The 18,524-nt window shown below is 44.2% G+C and overlaps 4 protein-coding genes across 4 annotated transcripts; 3 read left to right on the top strand and 1 right to left on the bottom strand.

Annotated features, from left to right (window-relative positions):
• Positions 1–419: 419 nt before the first annotated feature.
• On the bottom strand, positions 420–4,875 carry cfap210 (cilia and flagella associated protein 210; the record flags this gene model as incomplete). Its single annotated transcript, XM_080018810.1, has 9 exons — positions 4,795–4,875; positions 4,430–4,632; positions 4,158–4,331; positions 3,835–4,040; positions 1,981–2,137; positions 1,749–1,888; positions 1,445–1,637; positions 891–1,055; positions 420–773 (listed from the first exon to the last, which is right to left on the bottom strand). The coding sequence occupies exons 1-9, from the start codon at positions 4,844–4,846 to the stop codon at positions 420–422; spliced, it is 1,644 nt and encodes a 547-aa protein (XP_079874936.1). The 5' UTR covers positions 4,847–4,875.
• Positions 4,876–6,073: 1,198 nt separating this feature from the next.
• Positions 6,074–11,468, top strand: phgdh (phosphoglycerate dehydrogenase). Its single transcript, XM_080018796.1, has 12 exons — positions 6,074–6,359; positions 7,245–7,396; positions 7,532–7,597; positions 7,985–8,039; positions 8,218–8,316; positions 8,506–8,638; positions 8,737–8,885; positions 8,992–9,144; positions 10,000–10,138; positions 10,440–10,567; positions 10,697–10,910; positions 11,085–11,468. Exons 1-12 carry the CDS (start codon positions 6,222–6,224, stop codon positions 11,237–11,239), a joined length of 1,581 nt encoding a protein of 526 aa, XP_079874922.1. The 5' UTR covers positions 6,074–6,221; the 3' UTR covers positions 11,240–11,468.
• Positions 11,469–11,953: 485 nt separating this feature from the next.
• Positions 11,954–15,282, top strand: klhl23 (kelch-like family member 23). Its single transcript, XM_080018795.1, has 4 exons — positions 11,954–11,982; positions 12,747–13,973; positions 14,058–14,210; positions 14,523–15,282. The coding sequence occupies exons 2-4, from the start codon at positions 12,752–12,754 to the stop codon at positions 14,831–14,833; spliced, it is 1,686 nt and encodes a 561-aa protein (XP_079874921.1). The 5' UTR covers positions 11,954–11,982; positions 12,747–12,751; the 3' UTR covers positions 14,834–15,282.
• Positions 15,283–15,544: 262 nt separating this feature from the next.
• ssb (small RNA binding exonuclease protection factor La) lies at positions 15,545–18,523 on the top strand. Its single transcript, XM_080018800.1, has 12 exons — positions 15,545–15,603; positions 16,102–16,169; positions 16,252–16,355; positions 16,694–16,868; positions 16,957–17,064; positions 17,155–17,258; positions 17,377–17,448; positions 17,531–17,573; positions 17,670–17,810; positions 17,899–18,085; positions 18,186–18,296; positions 18,384–18,523. Exons 2-12 carry the CDS (start codon positions 16,113–16,115, stop codon positions 18,470–18,472), a joined length of 1,191 nt encoding a protein of 396 aa, XP_079874926.1. The 5' UTR covers positions 15,545–15,603; positions 16,102–16,112; the 3' UTR covers positions 18,473–18,523.
• Position 18,524: the final 1 nt, after the last annotated feature.

Raw genomic sequence — 18,524 nt, 5'->3', positions numbered from 1 at the left:
GTTGGGGCGCGGTCAGTCCATCTGTCCTTCTCCTCGGGTCTTCTGAATCGTTATTAGTCTGGTCCCTCACCTGAGCTCAATCTGCCATGGGTAGCCCTGCCAGGTGCAAGGCACTAGACAGCGTAGCGCCCCCTCCAGATTCTTTCAGGCTCACAAAACCCTCCACCACATTAGGTTTACGATTCCAGGAGGAATGTTTTAGTTCCTATAAATCATAAAAAAAACCAACTCACCATCATTGACGTTTGCGTATTACAAACAAACATTTTTCCGCGGACCCTCTGCTTTCCCCATATTGGGAACCCAAGCGCTTAAAGAGTCTAAAAATAACACAAATCAGTAATAAAAAAATGTATTTTTTCCTCTTATTCATTTTCGCAATACATGGATATAAAACCTGACTGCCAGGTAGCTACACATCACCAGGTAAATCCAAGTCGCTTCTTGGCCTTCTGAATATCCACCACCTCATTACGTTCCTTCGTGTTTTGGGTTGAACCGCACACGTATCTGGGCATCTGGACGCCGCTGTCGTCCTGAACGAGGTAGCTCGGCCGCACTCCGCTGAAGATGGGTCCCAGCCCCCCTCCGACGCCTTCCCTGGCGGCCTTGTGGAGCGGGAGGACGTTTCGCTCGGCGTCTGCCGCCGCCTCAATCACTTTCTTCGCATAGTGTTGGAACTGCCTCTCCTCTTCGACGACGAGCTGGGCGTTCCTTTCCTCCATTTCTTGTTGTTCTCGTCTCAGCTGCTGGGCCTTGGAGCGCTTTTCAGCCTGCAGAGAGACAAGCGTAACCGTCGCTAAATGAGCTTGTCATACCAACAAGAGACTTGTGAATTTGTTTGCTCGACAGAAACGATACCCCCGAAAGGTACGCGCCGGGTACATCACCATTTGGTCGACATAAAGATCTTGTAAAATTCTGCCATCTTCTTTATTCTTTTGAGCCTTCTGCTGTTGCTTCTGGAGAAATATTCTTTCGGCATCCTTGATGGCGTGCAGCCTGTTCAGGGCGTCCTCCTGTTCCCTCACATCCTTCCTCTCTTGTTCCTGCATCTTAATGAGACACGATGGAGGGAGAGTTTGACATTTGAGCTTCACCGACCAAAAAAAACCGAAACAAAAAAAGCTACAGCGGGTTGAAAACCTGTTCTAGACGTCTCTGTTTATTTGCCATTCACCTTCATATTTAAGATATAATTGCCATTGAATAATTTTGCGTCCTTTGAGCCGTACAATGTACTACATCAGAACTATGGACAGGCCAACATGCGAAATTTAGAAAACTTGACAAAATACAAAGCTACCTGAGGATGAAAACTGTATTCTTTTGTTCCCCCCAGAAGTAATAAAAGCTCATTGTCGTTTGAATGTTTTGTTGGTGTCCTTTGAGCCGCGCCACCTCCTACACCGGAACGACGGACGGCATGTCTCTCGTGTCTTACCTTGGTTTCTCTGTGTTCAGCAATAGACTTCAACATGGCGGCCTTTCTCTCCTCCTCATTCCTGTGTCGCTGTGCCTGTTTCGCTTCTTGCTCAGCGATGGCCCTTGCGATGGCCTCCTCCTCGTCGATAACTTGCGTCTGCTTGGCGGCCGCCAGCTTGTCCGTGATCTTCTCCCTGCGCATCTGGGCCTCTCTGAAGAAAAGTACAAGAACGACGCGGAGCGTCAACGCCCCGGCACGAGGTATGCCGATAGAACTACGATGGCGGTCGTCCAGATCTGGGATCCCCTTTGATGGGACTTACCTGAACAGCTCCGCCTCTTTTTCTTTCCTGAACTTCAGCATCTTTTGTTTTGCCGAGAGAAAACATTTTAACTGTTCGTCCTCCAACTCCCGCTTCTGTCGTTCCACCGCTCTCACGGTGTCCCTGTTGGAGATATGCTCCTGCAGATGCATAACATTGACAAGAGTAAGAATTTCTTTGTTTATATTGCAATAAAATAATATAAAAGCCTCTCCAGCAGCCTCTCCCGTACCAAGTGGGCCTGCATGATGCTTCTCTTCTGCTCCAGTTGTCTTCGTCTCTCCATACTTTGCTCCGTGAGGTAAAGTTCTCGACATCGCTGGATATCCTCTCCGTCTTCCTTGTTATCTCGCTGCTCTTGAGCTCTCACCAGCTCAGCTTCCTTCATCCTGTAAAAGCGAAACATTAAATATGGATTTGCTCCGACAGCATTTTCTTTCAACCTTACTTGGGCGTGTCTTTAATCCTTTAAATTGGAAGTAAAAACTCTCGTGCCCCTCTAGCGATTACACCGCGTTCCAAATTATTATGCAAATTGGATTTAATCGTCACAAACATTACATTTTTTGTTTTTTAATTAAACTCATGGATGGTATTATGTCTCTGGGCTCTTTGGATCACTAAAATCAATCTCAGACATCTGTGATAATTAGTTTGCCAGTTGAGCCCAATTAAAGGAAAACTACTTCAGAAGGACGTTCCACATTATGAAGCAGGCCACAGGTTTCAAGCAATATGGGAAAGAGAAAGGATCTCTCTGCTGCCGAAAAGCCTCAAATAGTGCAATGCCTTGGACAAGATATGAAAACATTAGATATTTCACGGAAACTTAATTGTGATCATCGTACTGTGAAGAGATTTGTGGCTGATTCAGAGCACAGACAGGTTGGTGCAGATAAAGGCAGAATGAGGAAGGTTTCTGCCAGACAGATTCATGGGATTAAGAGAGCAGCTGCTAAAATGCCGTTACAAAGCAGCAAACAGGTATTTGAAGCTGCTGGTGCCGCTGGAGTCCCGCGACCCTCAAGGTGTAGGATCCTCCAGAGGCTTGCAGTTGGGCATAAACCTACTATTGGGCCCCCCCTAACCAATGCTCACAAGCAGAAACGGTTGCAGTGGGCCCAGAAATACATGAAGACTCATTTTCAAACAGTCTTGTTTACTGATGAGTGCCGTGCAACCCTGGATGGTGCAGATGGATGGAGTAGTGGACGGTTGGTGGATGACCACCATGTCCCAACGAGGCTGCGACGTCAGCAAAGAGGTGGCAAAGTCATGTTTTGGGTAGAATCATGGGGAGAGAGCTGGTGGGCCCCTTTAGCGTCCCTGAAGGTGTGAAATGACCTCGGATAAGTATCAAGCGTTTCTGACTGAGCACTTTCTTCCATGGTACAAAACAAGAACCGTGCCTTACGTAGCAAAATCATCTTCATGCATGACAATGCACCATCTCATGCTGCAAAGAATACCTCTGTGTCATTGGCTGCTATGGACATAAAAGGAGAGAAACTCATGGTGTGGCCCCCGTCCTTCCCTGACCTCAACCCTATTGAGAAGCTTTGGAGCATCCTCAAGCAAAAGATCTATGAGGGTGGGAGGCAGTTTGCATCAGAACAGCAGCTCTGGGAGGCTGTTCTGACATCCTGCAAAGAAATTCAAGGAGAAACTCTCCAAAAACTCACAAGTTCAAGATGCAAGAATTGTGAGGGTGATATCAAAGAAGGCTCCTGTGTTAACATGTAACTTGGCCTGTTAAGATGTTTTGATTGAAATAGCTTTTGATTTCAGTAAATATGAACTCATAATACTGCAAATTCAACAAATGACCATTTACAGTTCTTTACAACCTAAAAAATGTTTTGAAATTCTGTTGTGCATAATAATTTGGAACAGTGCATTTTAACTTTTTTTATTTTTGAAACAAATACTGTTATCATTGGGAGGTTTGTACAATAACACTCGAATTAAACCCTAACGGTTGATGACTTGAAAATGATACTGACTGTCATGTGCATCGACTATTTAGGAAACTCAGAGAAATATATTTGCATAATAATCTGGAACGCGGTGTGTCGTCGGTTCTTACTGCTTCATCAGATCTTCTGCATTGGCTTGTCTGGCGAGCATCCTCTGAGATTCCCTCTGCTGCTCTTGTTTGAAAGCCTCATCTTCCCTGGAATTCATCATGTCAATGAGCGCTTGTTCCGTATCCTTGGAGGTGCTCTTGATTCTGCGCTTCAGTTCAACTTGTGCGTCCCTCTCCTTCAAAACTTCACACAGTAAGAGTGCACTCTGCAATGCAATGGGACACCATCTTGTCGTTATGCTCATCATGAAGCTCGATAACGTGCGTATGGCTCTAGCATCCAAGCGGTACTGATAAATATGCTGTTTCCGAGCAATACTAACATGAAGTCCTTTGACCCTGTCGGTTTGGTAATATTGCTGAGCCTTAGCTTTTTCAATGGCCTCCTTGCGCTTTTGCGCCTGATATTTGGCCTCTTCAATATCGGTCATTTTCCTTTGTTGTTCTTCTCTCTCTTCTCGAATCTTCTTTGCTTCAAGTTTGTTCTGCCTTTGCGACTTTGACGAGATCACATTGTTAGAATTGTCATCAAGCTACATTGGTGTCTCAATAAGTAAACTGAATTTGCACTATGAGTCTGGCATTGTGAACTTACAGCAATGGTGTTGGGCCAGAATTTCACCACCTCTTTTGAGCGCAGATGCATGGCCTCTCTTTGCTGCGCTGCCTCTCTGATACTTTCCTCATATTTATTAACACGATTTAGACTTCCTTGAATTCTGTGGAATTCAGCTCTGGGTAAGACAGCGATTTGGCGAAGATCCGGTGCATGTAGGCCTACTCTCCCATGTGAAGAGCCTTGAGAAATGGTATAGAGTGAAGGAAGGCATGTTTATTTGTATAGCACATTTCATATACAAGGGCTACACTTATTTTGCATTTATTTGCTTTTTAATTTCAAGCTTTCAGGGAAATGAATAGTGAGGGGAGGCCAATCAGGCTTGTTTCCTTTGTACTGACCTTGTTTAGTGGATCCACTTCTTCTCCCATACTGAACCACTGACGCTGCCATGTTTGCTGTTTTTCAGCCTTTAAAAATGAAATGAAGCCAAAGAAATCTCAATTATGTGCTCTGACCTCTTTTGCAACGTGTCGAATCAGGGGAACCATGTGTTATGCGGTATCCTAGCAACGCCTGCGCCAATCATCTGCAGCGCACTGCTCAACAGGGTCGCTAGGCCACACTAGGGGGCGCTACACGTATTTTTGTGCATTATTCTTTCCCATCATTTTTTCTTTGTCAACATTTTGATGACATATTCTACCTTCATCCAGTATATGCGATTTTATTTTAATTCATTCCATTCAATTTCAGGTTCTGTTTTTGCTTCATAGAGTTAAGTTTTGGACCGAGATATTGAAGGATCACTATCATTAATCAGCAAATTATTTTAATCGTTATTTTTCTTGTTATTATTACTCATACTATTTATCGGGAAGTTATTCGTCTTGAACTACTCCAAGATCTCCTCAAATTAATCCTCACAGTAGTTTAGGGCCTTGCTATAAAGACAAAGCAGAAGAAATAAAAGCGTTAAAGGCAAAAAGAAAATCAAGCAAAACGTATATAAATAAAACCCCAGACGGATAAGAATATAATTCAAAATACACAATTGCAGGAATTAAAACAATCCCTCGAAACACACACAGGATGTTCTCTTTGAGGTTATAACAATCCGATTTGGCACAGCGAGCGCAGTCACGCGTCTCTCAATTTGACTCAGGTGATGGACGGCGCCTGGAAGACGACGCAGAATTTAAAATCAAACTCACTGGGGAGACGCCTCCAGTGACCGGATTAAGGCTCGTCGGAGGGAACCGGTTCTTACGGCTCCATTCGTTCCCGAGAGCCGTTCAAAGCAAACGCCCGTCGTTGTTTTTCTTTTGCGTGTGTTGCCAATCTGCGCATTGGCAAATGGCATCAATAACACGTGAAAATATATGATCCCCTAAGTATGTTTTTTTTCGTATGCATGTATGTCTTCGTCTGTATTCCTTTTTTCGTTAGCGTTTATTTATTTGGATGTTATTCAAAAGTTATGCAATCCAAAAATAAAACAAGAACTACAGTGAGTTATTTCGGCGCGGAACGGGTACAAAACAGTATTTCACAGCGCAAGGAGACGGCAGCCTAAACAAATAGCGCCGCACGTCCGCCCGTAAAACTTGGCAAAAGGAAAGAATCGGTTCCCTTCCAAAGGAGCCGTTCAAAAGGAGCGCATCGTTCGCGAACGACCCGGCGCCGGCCACACCAGTTGCGCAGCCCCGGGGTCCCGGTCCTGTCGCATCCCCGCAGCAGCAGCAGCAGCAGCAGCAGCAGCAGCGGCGGCGGCATCTGTGGCATCTGTATCCGTCTCCGCGTCCGCAAGGGAAAGTCAGCGGTCACCATGGCCCCGCTCCGCATCCGCAGCGTGTTGATCAGCGAGAGCGTGGATCCGTGTTGCAAGCAGATCCTGGAGGAAAATGGCATCCGCGTCACCGAGAAACACAACATGAAGAAGGAGGATTTGGTCGCCGAGATAAAGGTTCGTTCCGTGCGCTGGCGACGCGCGGCGTGGGGGCCGGTTTGCGCGTTGGAAAAGCGCAAAATCAAATAAAATCCCCCCCCCCCCGCTATGCACTCAAAAGCGGACGCACTTTATTTGATTTTCAACTCCACAGCGGTAATGTTGGAATAAGCGACGCGATGCTGCAGCTGTGGGTGGAGAGGGTCTTTATGGTCAACTTTAAAGCCGGACTTTTTATTTATTTACGCTGTCTTATTTTATTTTCTATTTCTTGTTTGCATTGCAGTTTGGGTGTGAGTGCACACATTGTGAACGTTGGATTTTGAGGGGAAAAAAAAAAAGTGCGTTCCCACGTTAGTTGAGGTTGGAGGAGTTTTTTTTTTTTGTTTTTTTTCATTGGCAAGATCCGCCCATTGTGAGTCTGATGCAACTGCGCCCCGGGCTTGCTGAGTTGCGTGTGTGTGTGTGTGTGTGTGTGTGTGTGTGTGTGTGTGTGTGTGTGTGTGTGTGTGTGTGTGTGTGTGTGTGTGTGTGTGTGTGTGTGTGTGTGTGTGTGTGTGTGTGTGTGTGTGCGTGCAAATAATAATAACGCCAATCAGGATTTGGTTTCCTTGTTTCATGTTTTTGCTTGTTTTGTTGTTTTTCTGGTTCTATGTCACATTGGGTTTTTGTTTGTTTTTGCTGTTTCTGTGTTGTATTGCCATGTGTTGTGCGTGTGGTCATACTGTATACCTATGATGCACGCACATTTTTTTCTTTTAAGTAAAATCTGCCATAATCACACAGACTAGGAAAATGTTGCCATATTGTAGTAAAATGAGAAGTAAAGGACCTCACGAGGGCCGCATCATCATGGGCTGCCATACATTCTAGCCATTGCTATCTTATCACCTTTCCCTGCAGGACTACGACGGCCTGGTGGTCAGATCTGCGACAAAGGTCACCGCGGACATCATCGACGGTGCCGGCAATCTTAAAATCATTGGAAGAGCCGGGACCGGGGTCGATAACGTGGACGTCGACGCGGCCACTAAAAAGGGCATTATTGTCATGAAGTAAGTTTAGCAACGGACGTGGGATGACTTTTTATTTAAAAAAATGTTTTTTCCCCAACATGAATCTGATGACACTCGATGTAGTCCTAAAACAAGAGCTTGTCTTGGCGTTCATACGGTGCTGTTTGCTTTCAGTACTCCAAGTGGCAACACTATCAGCGCCGCCGAGCTGACGTGTACCCTGCTGATGAGCCTCTCCAGGCAAGATCAAATGGATTTCAAGTCTTTCTTTGCATATTGTCCAGGGACGCACTGACATTGGATTCGGCTTATTTAGGAATGTTTTCACCAAAAAGCCAAATATTAATGGAAAGTGATTGGATGTTGTGTTTTTTTGACATGTAGATGCATTAATTATATTCTCCACGTTACCTGAAAGTGTGTTACTCACTGGATTTTGTTAACCCAAATTTGCAGTAAGTATTGTACAGTACTTCCAAAGGAATTTTCCAAATTTGTATCCGTATCTGTATCCCAAATCTGCTATGAAACATTTCTTTTTAAATTGTAAAAAGTAAATGAATAAATTGTCACCCCTTTTCCTCACGCGCATGTAAAAGTGAGATTAACATTTGACTCCATCTTCAGACACGTACCCCAGGCTGTCATGTCGATGAAAGCGGGCAACTGGGATCGCAAAAAAGTAAGCAGAGCCTTTGGTGGCTGCCATGTGCCGGTTGTCTCCTGAAGCAATTACTTTCGCATGACCGAGCTCTTTGTTTACCCAGCCTCCACTAATTCCACGCGATAATTCAGTCGGTGCAGTTTATCTTGAGCCACTGGAGCGGGGACATTTTTGTTTTTGTTTTAAACTTTTTCAGTTCATGGGTTCGGAGCTCTACGGCAAAGTACTCGGAATACTCGGACTCGGGAGAATAGGAAAGGAGGTCGCCACGAGGATGCAGTCCTTCGGCATGAGGGTTGGATTTTAATATATTACAATATGTCAGCACTGCACTTTGTGTGTGTGTGTGTGTGTGTGTGTGTGTGTGTGTGTGTGTGTGTGTGTGTGTGTGTGTGTGTGTGTGTGTGTGTGTGTGTGTGTGTGTGTGTGTGTGTGTGTGTGTGTGTGTGTGTGTTTTAACCTCTATTCTGTTTTCCCTTGCCAGACGATCGGCTATGATCCGATCACTCCGCCAGAGGTGTCGGCCACATGGGGGGTGGAGCAGATGTCTTTGGAAGAGCTGTGGCCGCAGTGCGACTACATCACGGTCCACACCCCCCTCATGCCCTCCACCACCGGTGAGTTCCAACCGAGGCCCCTCCGTGTCGGGTGGCGTTTGGGCTCGTATTTTGTCGCGGTCGTCTCATGCATTTTGGTCGTTGCCTGTTCTTCCCAGGCCTCCTGGGCGACGCCACCTTTGCCAAGTGCAAGAAAGGAGTGAGGGTTGTGAACTGCGCGCGTGGCGGGATCATCGACGAGGCCGCCCTGCTCAGAGCGCTGGAGTCCGGGCAGTGCGGGGGAGCCGGCCTGGACGTTTTCATTGAGGCAAGGACGCGAAATGTTTCGGGTGGGCGGGCGGGGGCGAACCGCGATTCGGGTTCGATTCAGCTCGAAAGGTGAATTTAACCCCGGGCCCGCGACCCGCTTGCAGGAGCCGCCCGCGGACCGCTCCCTGGTCAACCATCCCAACGTGATCAGCTGCCCCCACCTGGGAGCCAGCACCCGGGAGGCGCAGGCGCGCTGCGGCCAGGACATCGCCCTCCAGATCGTGGACATGGTGCGGGGCAAGAGCCTCGTCGGAGCCGTGAGTTGGGGTTTCTTTCGCAACGCGCGTTCTCCGCCCCTCGCAGTGTGTTCCCGAAGGAGATGAATGGAAAACTCATTGAAGGTCAAATACGAAAGCCGGGGTTTCTGAAAGCAGGGGCTAGGCGTACAGGGGTTTTACATATTTCTAGCCTTGTTTCAGATGTCGGCTGATTTTGGAAGTAATACTGGGGAATTGCAACAAAAAAACCCCAAAAGAAAATAAATAACCAGGTGTTTTTATGTTATCCTTGGTTGCATTCATTGACATGTCAGTACTGACAAGCCCTGAATTAAATTGTACAATTTAAAAATGTAAAAAAAAAAAAAAATGTTCATTTTTATGAGAAGCGTTAAGCCACACTGCTTTTTGTATATTTTCCTTAATTTTGAAGTTGCAGATTTACCAACTCTTTAAATCAATGACATTTTTCAGACGTTTATCTTGAGAAGCAAAACTTTCAAATAAAGCGCCGACAAATGTCCAGTGTCCTTAACTGTATGAATGTGAGGAGCAAGAGCTTTTGTAATGAGGAGAAAAGCCGTGGAAACGGACAGAATCTGAATTGCCGTGATTGGGCCTTTACACGTGTGAATGTCCAGTGTTGCGCGGACATTCCTGGCAGCCTGGTAGGCGGTTGCCTTGGCAACGTTAGAGGAACTGAAAAGCTGGGAGACAAACAAAATGTCGGTGTTGTGCAGGTTCAACTTAAGTGTTAGGCAAATGGTTTTGTGCAGATGTCAGCAAGTCATGCAGGCAGGAATACGTTAAGGAGTCCAGGTTATATTTATGAGTCTGTGATTATATTTCTTCAAATATATTATGGTATATGTATATCTCTTTCTTCCAATGCAGGTAAATGCACAGGTTTTGGCGAGCACATTTTCTCAGGAATCTCATCAATGGATCAAACTTGGAGAGGCCATTGGTGCTGTCCTGCAGTCATGCACCAACTCTAAACAGCCGCTCTCCCAGGTCCAGATCACTACTCAAGGTAAGGAGTCTAGCGAAGAGGAATTTTGCACCGGGTCTCATTTTGTGACAATCTGAGGATAAATTCGGCAGTGTTTTCTGAGGGGACTGGTGACTAACTCACAGATGGTGCTTGTTATGTTGTGTTATGTCTCCCTCTGGTGGCCAGATTGTGCTCAACTCTATGAACACAAATAGTAAATTGTCTGAAATTAAATTATTTGTTCTGAATATTATTATTCTTATTCATTTTTTGTGAAGCGTTTAATCTGATTTGAATAGTTTTACCCAGTTGATCAGTTAATAAATGTTATACTTTCCAGGGGACTGCTTGAAGACTTCCACTGGTTACATGACCTCTGCGGTAATGGTCGGGCTGCTCAGTCATAAATCCAGTGGCTGCCCTAATCTTGTCAATGCACTGACCCTCGCCAAGGAGTCAGGAATTATGGTAAAAAACAAACCCTGACGAGGCTGCATTCCATTAATTAACATGATTAACTTGCATCCTGAGCGGGGGAGGGGAAGAAAAAAAACAAACAAACAAACAAAAAAAGCTCTAAATTGATTGACTCTGTAGGTAAATCAAAACCACGACCAATCGGAGAGGATTGCGTGTGAGGTGGAGATCTCGGCTAATGGGCCGAGCTACAAAGCCACCGGTTCGGTTTTGGGAGGCGTGCCGGTGCTGATGGAGCTGAGCGGCAGCGTGTTCCGGCAGCCGGTCTCACTCGCTGGCAACTTGCTGTTCTTTAAGGCCACCGCTGGTCCCCAGCTCCTACCCTCTTTGGCTGGTAAGAGACCAAAGTGTGTGTGTGTGTGTGTGTGTGTGTGTGTGTGTGTGTGTGTGTGTGTGTGTGTGTGTGTGTGTGTGTGTGTGTGTGTGTGTGTGTGTGTGTGTGTGTGTGTGTGTGGATTGCTACATATAACTTTCAAAATAAGATGTATTTTCGTTGTTTATCATCCAGGCTTGCTGGCCACGGCTGGGGTAGAGATGGAGTCCTTCAGTGCTCCCACAGCCAGAACCGGAGATCTTTGGTTCTGTGCGGGGGTGACCTCTCCCCTGGAAGACCTTGGAGCCTTGAAGCCTTTAGTCAAGGAAGCCGCACAGATAACCATATAAATGAGCAGCGGCGGTGTTACAATGCTAGTACAACAGTGTGTGAAGCTGCTGCAAACCACTCAAGATCATTTTGTGTAGAACACATGATCCGTCGCCATCATTCCTTCTTTCGTATGCGCACAGTTTGCAACTTGTTTACAAACCGTTAAGAAAACTTGTCTACAATCTAACCTCTGATTTAGTAATAACGTCTAGGTTTACAGCGCTATAGAATAAAAACTTGACTTATTAGTGGCTATATGTGTCTTGTTTATTGTGTGTCCAAGTGTTTATTTGAATGTGATAATTTTCATGAAAATTTTTCATAATCAATCCTGACCTGTTTTTAGGTAAATAAAACAGACCTGGATGTTTTTTTTATATATATATATTTTTTTTATGATTTTTTTTTTTTTGTACATGGGTGTTAACAACATACTGTGTATATGTATTTGTGCACTGTTGTGTGCAAAATGCATATCGCACTAATCCTTAGTCAAAGCCTCGGTGGCCTGCATGCATAATTTGGTCAAAAAATGCCATGGCAACGGAATGGGGGGAGGGGGAGGAGGAGGAGGAGGAGGAGGAGGAGGAGTGGGGTGGAGGAGGTGGGTGGAGGGGGTCAAGCTCCACACAGATACCAAAATAGGACTCTCTGCAGGAGCGTCCTGAGCTATATAAAGAAGAGAGTCGCTCGGCTGCGGGGACTGCGCGCTCTTTTGTTGACAACACGCATCCACCGCGCACGCAACTGCAGGAGGGAGGTGAGTGCTCCAGGATTTAATCACACAATTCCAGTGTCAATCTGTTATTTTGCTCTTTTTTGTGGGGGGGGGGGTGAGGTGTCCTTGGGTAGCTCGAAAGGTACGGAGCTTCCTAAAGCGACTGTGTGTGTGTGTGCGTTTGAGAGTGTGAGGAGGGGGAAAGGAAAGAAGAAAAAAAAAAAAAAGGTGTGTGTATATATTTCTATATATGTGTATAAAGTATTAAACGTGTGCAGCAGACAATATCTCGTGTACACAGAAACGCGTTAGAAAAGATCTGAAAAGACATATATGACATATGTAATGATATCCAAAACAAGTGCCTATGATCATAGGTGATGTACCCTTCCTCTGAGTTAATGTGAGAAATTTAGCACTGAAATCCTCATTCAAACGTTATACGTGAACTCTGTCCCCGTTGATGTATTAATTAGCCCATAATAATGCAAGATTTTAAGATTTTTGTCACGCAAACTCCGCAGACCTCGCAAAACAAAGTACGGCGAAATAAAATATGTATAAAATAGTCGATCAGAAAAATGCTACACATACAAGAAAAGCCACAAATATCCATCATCAAAAAATGAAAAAGTTGATGTTGACTATCTATTTATTTATTTATCTCTTCATTCTTTTATTTCTCTCTCTCTCTCTCTCTTTCTCTCTCTCTCTCTCTCTCTCTTTCTCTCTCTCTCTATATATATATATATATATATTTTGTCTTTCATTACAATATATTTTTATTTATTTATTTATTTTTGCAGTTACCATGTCAGGTAAAGAAGTGGAGCTCTACAGATATGAGTTCTGTGACAGTGACCATCCCAGCGAGGTGCTGGGTGCCCTGCAGCAGTTCTACCTCAGCGGGGTGTTCACAGACATCTCCCTGCAGTGCTCCTCCTCTCGACAGGTCTTTCACTGTCACAAGGCAGTGCTGTCCGCTCGCAGCTCCTACTTCAGAGCCATGTTCACCTCGGACATGCGAGAGCGGTCCAAGAACCTCATCACGCTCACCGGGATTGACTGCGAGGTCCTCCGTGTTCTGTTGAACTACGTTTACACTGCCCAGGTCTGCATCACCGAGCATAACGTGCAGAGCCTGCTGGAGGCCGCTGATCTCCTGCAGTTCAACGCCTTAAAACAAGCATGCGAAGATTTTCTCATTCGCTTTTTGGATATAGACAATTGCCTGGGCATGCATGCCTTTTCCCAGCAGCACATCTGCAGCAGCTTGGAGAGGGAAGCCCGCAGGGTGATGCTCTGCAGGTTTGGAGAGCTGGTCCAGCAGGAGGAGTTCCTGCAGCTGGACCTGGATGTCCTGAGGTCAGTCCTGGCCCTCAAGAACCGCGACGCGTGGGAAGATGATGTGTTGATCGAGGCTGTTGTAAAATGGGTTTCCCACGACTTGGATAATCGAATTGACCGTGTGAGAGACCTCCTGAATTCCGTGCATTTTGACCTGGGGGACATTAACTTCGACGCTGCTCTGGATATGCACACGCCGCGCTTACCGGATAACGTAGAAAATCTCAAATCTGTGATCGTTCAGACCTTAATGTCAAAGTCCCGGATCTTAAGCGACAAGAAGAGGTTGTCAAGCGTGTACATCATTGGAGGTTACTACTGGCACCCACTGTGTGAAGTGCACATATGGGATCCAGTGAGCGATACGTGGGTGCAAGGGAAAGACATGCCCGACCACACGAGAGAGAGTTACAGTGTCAGTTTGATAGGGGCAAATATCTACATCACTGGTGGTTACAGGACACACACTGTGGAGGCTCTGGACACGGTTTCCATCTACAACTGTGACCAGGACAGATGGACAGAGGGCTGTCCCATGATTACAGCCAGGTACTACCATTGCTCTGTAGCTTTAGATGGATGTATTTACGCCATTGGGGGATACAGAGGTGGATCTCCGGAACAACTGGCAGAATTGTACGATCCCCTGAAAAAGAAATGGTTCCCTGTGGCCAAAATGATACAAGGTATGCAACACCGATAAGCCATATATAATAACTCCTATGATATGTATGATAACTATGATGACTAAAATACATCTCTTTTTGCAGGTGTGGGAAATGCATCTGCTTGTGTATTGAGAGGCAACATCTACGTGACTGGAGGCCACTACGGAAATCGAGGAAGCGACACCTATGACAATATCCAGATCTACAGGCCAGACATCAATGAGTGGAGCATCATTACAAAAAATCCTCATCCAGGTAGAACACCAGATTCAAGATTCAAGAGGTTTATATATCACATACATATACATACTTCTATACATATATGCAGTGAAATTTCATTGCAACGCACCTGGTGACTATGCACAATATGTTCTCGACTGAACACAATAGCTACCTAATTTGTACTTGACTAACTAACTGAAACAAACTGATTCCTCAAACATAATGCAGTAACTAAATAGAATATAGAACAATAAAATAATATCGAATAACATAGAACCACGAACGGGGAGGGTGAGCATAGCTTAACTCAACGGAGATTTATAATCAGATATGCTTATTTTTCAGAGTACGGGCTGTGTTCGGTGTCTCTCGACGACAAGCTGTATTTGGTCGGGGGACAGACGACCATCGCAGACTGCTACGACTCAGAGAAAGACGAATGGAGGCCGATGTCGATGATGAAGGAGAGGAGGATGGAGTGCGGGGCTGCTGTGATCAATGGCTGCATCTACGTGACGGGCGGGTACTCCTACTCCAAAGGGACTTATCTGGAGAGTATCGAGAAATACGACCCTCACCTGGACACCTGGGAGATTGTGGGAACCCTCCCAAGTCCGATCAGATCACACGGCTGTATTTGTGTTTACAGTGTTTAGTTTTTCGGACTTCATCAGAACACCTTGGATATGAATGTGATTTTGTTTTTTTTAAATAGCAAATGCAGCCTTCTTCTTTCCCTGACTTACAGAGAATTTTGACATGCAAAGGCCATTCAGACAGATGAATGGTAATCCCAGCAACTCTGGGAGCTCTTGTTTGCCATTTGCAGTTTGGCTTTGCATATTTTTTTTAGATCAAAACAAAGAGAAAGCACACGTTGCAAATTCAGTGCCTACAGTATGTTATGTTCATATTTTGACCAACAGCATTCTTAATAGTGTTACCAAGAGGAAATACAGTGTGATACATTGTAAGAATGGATGTTTGATGTTACTGCCATAACTTTATTTCATATTTATTATAATTTCAAAATTTTTATTAAAGAAAAAGTTGACAATGTTTAGGAAGTTGAGATTTTCTAAATGAATTAAATATTTTTTTCTGCCATATTTTTAAGAGAGTTTGACTTGCACTATACCTGCCACTCAGGTCATCTGCATATATATATATATATATATATATATATATATATATATATATATATATATATATATATATATATATATATATATATATATATATATATATGACTCTGAAAATGTCTTTCATCGCTACAAACAGAGTTATTCGAGTGGCGTCAATCAAACTATTTGTTGAGCGCTGAAAACGCAATTTATTTTGACCCTCGGCGCTCTCCGTAGCACGCAGCCTGTACAACGTGCGAGCAGTGTGGCGAACGGCGCTGGTTTAGCAACATCCACCACTCGTAAGTTTGGACTCACACGAAAAAACATTCCAGTGCCCCCTCTTTTAGGACAATTATGTATCTCATTTAGTTAAACTAAGACGAATGCATGCATAAAATTGAGGTGTAAAAGATAGAGGTTATGTTAGCGGTATTCGTGCTAGCGGCTAAGCTACCACGCTCGGTGCAGTAGCGTGACTTCCAAGTTTGTGATTGTTTTATTTTTTACTTTGTCAAACCCAGTCAAGTGGAGTTATGATGTGGGCATTATTGTCGCAGCTATTATCCTTGCATAATCAAATATCCTCCATGGTTCTACTCTGGATATACAGTTTAGCAAACCGGATTCGCATGTAAAGCGCGGAATGCACGTTAAATCGGGTGTAACCAATGCAAACAATCACACATCATAAAGTAACCTGTCCAGTTTGTCTGGATAGGTTGTGTAAGGCCCATACTGTTTTGATTTAATCTGTATTTATTTGCCCAAGTTAGAACTAATGATGCAATATTCCTCAGAGTCCGCAATCATGGCAGAAAACCAAGAAATGTCTCCAACCGAAATGAAGGTGGCTCGGCAGATCGAGGTAACGCCATGCCCCTATTCGAATGCATCAACTTGTGCAGCTAGTAAAATCCAAGCACTCACTATCATCCCCTCCTCTGCAGTACTACTTCGGAGATCACAACCTTCCAAGAGACAAGTTTCTCAAAGAACAGCTACAGCTTGATGATGGCTGGGTGACCGTGAAGACGATGCTTCAGTTCAACAGGTATGCAGTGCGTTTCTTCATCTTGAACTATGTCGTTTCAGCTCTTATGTAAACTTATTGGAGTCCTCTGTATTGAATCTGACATTGTCATCATTGGGACACTTTTGACCTCTTAATTACTGATTGATATCAGGCCTGAAATGATGCTTGATAGGGTGATCAAGCCACCCTTTTGTATCTAGGATCTAATGGCGCGCAACCAGGAGTATTGTATTATCAAAATCAGACAAGGTAAACAATGGCTTAAAAAGGCAGGAAGGGCACATGATTTGTCTCTTCAGCTGACCTAGGATGTTTCTGGACTGATCAATTTATTGACCTCTTCATTTTCTTATCAGACTCAAGTGTTTAACCACAGATACCAACGTCGTCATTGAAGCACTTCAGAAATCAAAGACCCACCTCCTGGAAATCAGCGAGGACAAGACTAAGATCAGGAGGTCTCCAAACAAGCCCCTACCAGAGTTCAATGATGAATACAAAGATGCTCTCAAAACTAAATCTGTGTACATTGTAAGTTACACTTTTTGTGTTCATGCCCATTTAATATTTCTCCATAAAACTGTTTTAAACAAATCGTGCTTCCTTTGTGGTCACCTAGAAAGGTTTCCCGCTAGAAACATCTCTCGATCAGATTCAGGAGTGGTTGGCTGGTAAAGGGCCGGTAGAAAACATTCAGATGAGGAGAAATCTGCAGAAGCAATTCAAGGTAACGGGAAATACCATGTATATAAACACACATGAGAGAGTGTTGTTCCATTCTAGTGGGAGTCCTTCATTGTTAAGTCTTTGTCCACAGGGATCAGTGTTCATCTGTTTTGACACAACAGAATCAGCCAAGCAGTTCCTAGAACGTTCAGATATAAAATCATTCAAAGACAATGAGCTCCTTGTGCTATCAAGGTAAGTTATGGAGTTGGACAAGAATAGATGGTTTTATGGCATATTTTAGTAATATTTTTACTATAACAAGATGCAGAGTAAATCTGATTTGAAAACAGCATTACTCTTTCAATTTCAGGGAAGACTATCATGCAAAAAAGGCAGCAGAGAGGAAGCAATCCAAAGCAGAAACAAAGGCCAAAGCTAGACAGTAAGTAGACATACAGCATTTTCAATTGTGAGAAAATACGTTGTTCAGTGCAAAAATACGAATCTTGTGAAAATTAAAATAGGAACAAGGAAGACCAGCAGAAGAGTGCAGAGGAAAAGGAAATGGTGAGAAATCTTTTTATATAGATATAAATAATGTATTGCTGCTGAATTGCCAGTGAAATTGCATCTAGATGATTTTTATCTTTGCTTTTTTTGCAGGGTTTGCTTTTGGGTGAACAGACAGGCTGTCTGCTAAAGTTTTCAGGAGAACTTGACAAAGTTTCAAGGGAAGACTTCCATTCAGTGTTCTCTGGGCACGGAAAGATTAAATGGGTTGATTTTACAAGGGGGGCGAAGGAGGTAATTTATGACCAATAAGTCTTAATATGAATTAATGATGTAAGGTGTTTGTGTAATGACTTGATTCCTATCTTTTGTTACTAACAAGGGCACACTCCTATTTGATGGTGACGCAAAGGAAGCTTTGGACAAGGCGAAGGAGGCAAATGGAGGATCGTTGCAAGTAAAGGACAATGATGTTGAATGGGAGGTGCTCGAAGGAGATGTTGAGAAAGACGAATTAAAGAAGATAATTCAAGCTCAGCAGGAATCCTACAACAGGTCCAAGGGCAAAGGTTACTAAAATATCTAACTACTAAATTGATGTTTTATCTCCTACATTAATCTAAAATCCTTTTAAAAAGTAGTGCTGATGAATCTTATCTGGATGGACAGGTGGCAGAGGTAGAGGAGGCCGCAGAGGAAGAGGAAGGGGTGGAAGAGATCAAGGCAGAACACACTATCAAGGAAAAAAGACAAAATTTGATAGTGATGACGAAGACAATGGTAAGAACTGGCTGCCGTCAAACGGTTGGGATTGATTACAAGCCAGGTATATTTGTAATTCGTCGTATCTGCCTTTTTGTCTTGTAGCGCCTCCAAGCCCAAAGAAACGCGCACTAGAGGGAGCGGAAGCCGATGCCCCAGCGGCGAAGGTTGGCAAAGCAGAAAATGGATCTTAGCCCAAAAAAAAACCAAAACGACAAGCAGAATTTTCTTTAGAACAACCCTTTT

This window comes from Zeus faber, assembly GCF_960531495.2.
Source record: "Zeus faber genome assembly, chromosome: 18".
Taxonomy (NCBI): Eukaryota; Metazoa; Chordata; class Actinopteri; order Zeiformes; family Zeidae; genus Zeus; species Zeus faber.
Note: the sequence above shows the minus strand (reverse complement) of the source record. Positions and strands in the feature narration are given on the sequence as shown.

Bases quoted from the DNA above. Each gene is read 5' to 3' on its own strand.
- klhl23 (XM_080018795.1), top strand. From the start codon at position 12,752: ATGTCAGGTAAAGAAGTGGAGCTCTACAGATATGAGTTCTGTGACAGT. The intron at 13,974-14,057 runs GTATGCAACACC...CTCTTTTTGCAG, and splicing joins TGTGGCCAAAATGATACAAG to GTGTGGGAAATGCATCTGCT. The intron at 14,211-14,522 runs GTAGAACACCAG...CTTATTTTTCAG, and splicing joins TACAAAAAATCCTCATCCAG to AGTACGGGCTGTGTTCGGTG.
- ssb (XM_080018800.1), top strand. From the start codon at position 16,113: ATGGCAGAAAACCAAGAAATGTCTCCAACCGAAATGAAGGTGGCTCGG. The intron at 16,869-16,956 runs GTAAGTTACACT...GTGGTCACCTAG, and splicing joins AAACTAAATCTGTGTACATT to AAAGGTTTCCCGCTAGAAAC. The intron at 17,259-17,376 runs GTAAGTTATGGA...TTTCAATTTCAG, and splicing joins GAGCTCCTTGTGCTATCAAG to GGAAGACTATCATGCAAAAA.
- phgdh (XM_080018796.1), top strand. From the start codon at position 6,222: ATGGCCCCGCTCCGCATCCGCAGCGTGTTGATCAGCGAGAGCGTGGAT. The intron at 8,040-8,217 runs GTAAGCAGAGCC...AAACTTTTTCAG, and splicing joins GCAACTGGGATCGCAAAAAA to TTCATGGGTTCGGAGCTCTA. The intron at 9,145-9,999 runs GTGAGTTGGGGT...CTTCCAATGCAG, and splicing joins GCAAGAGCCTCGTCGGAGCC to GTAAATGCACAGGTTTTGGC.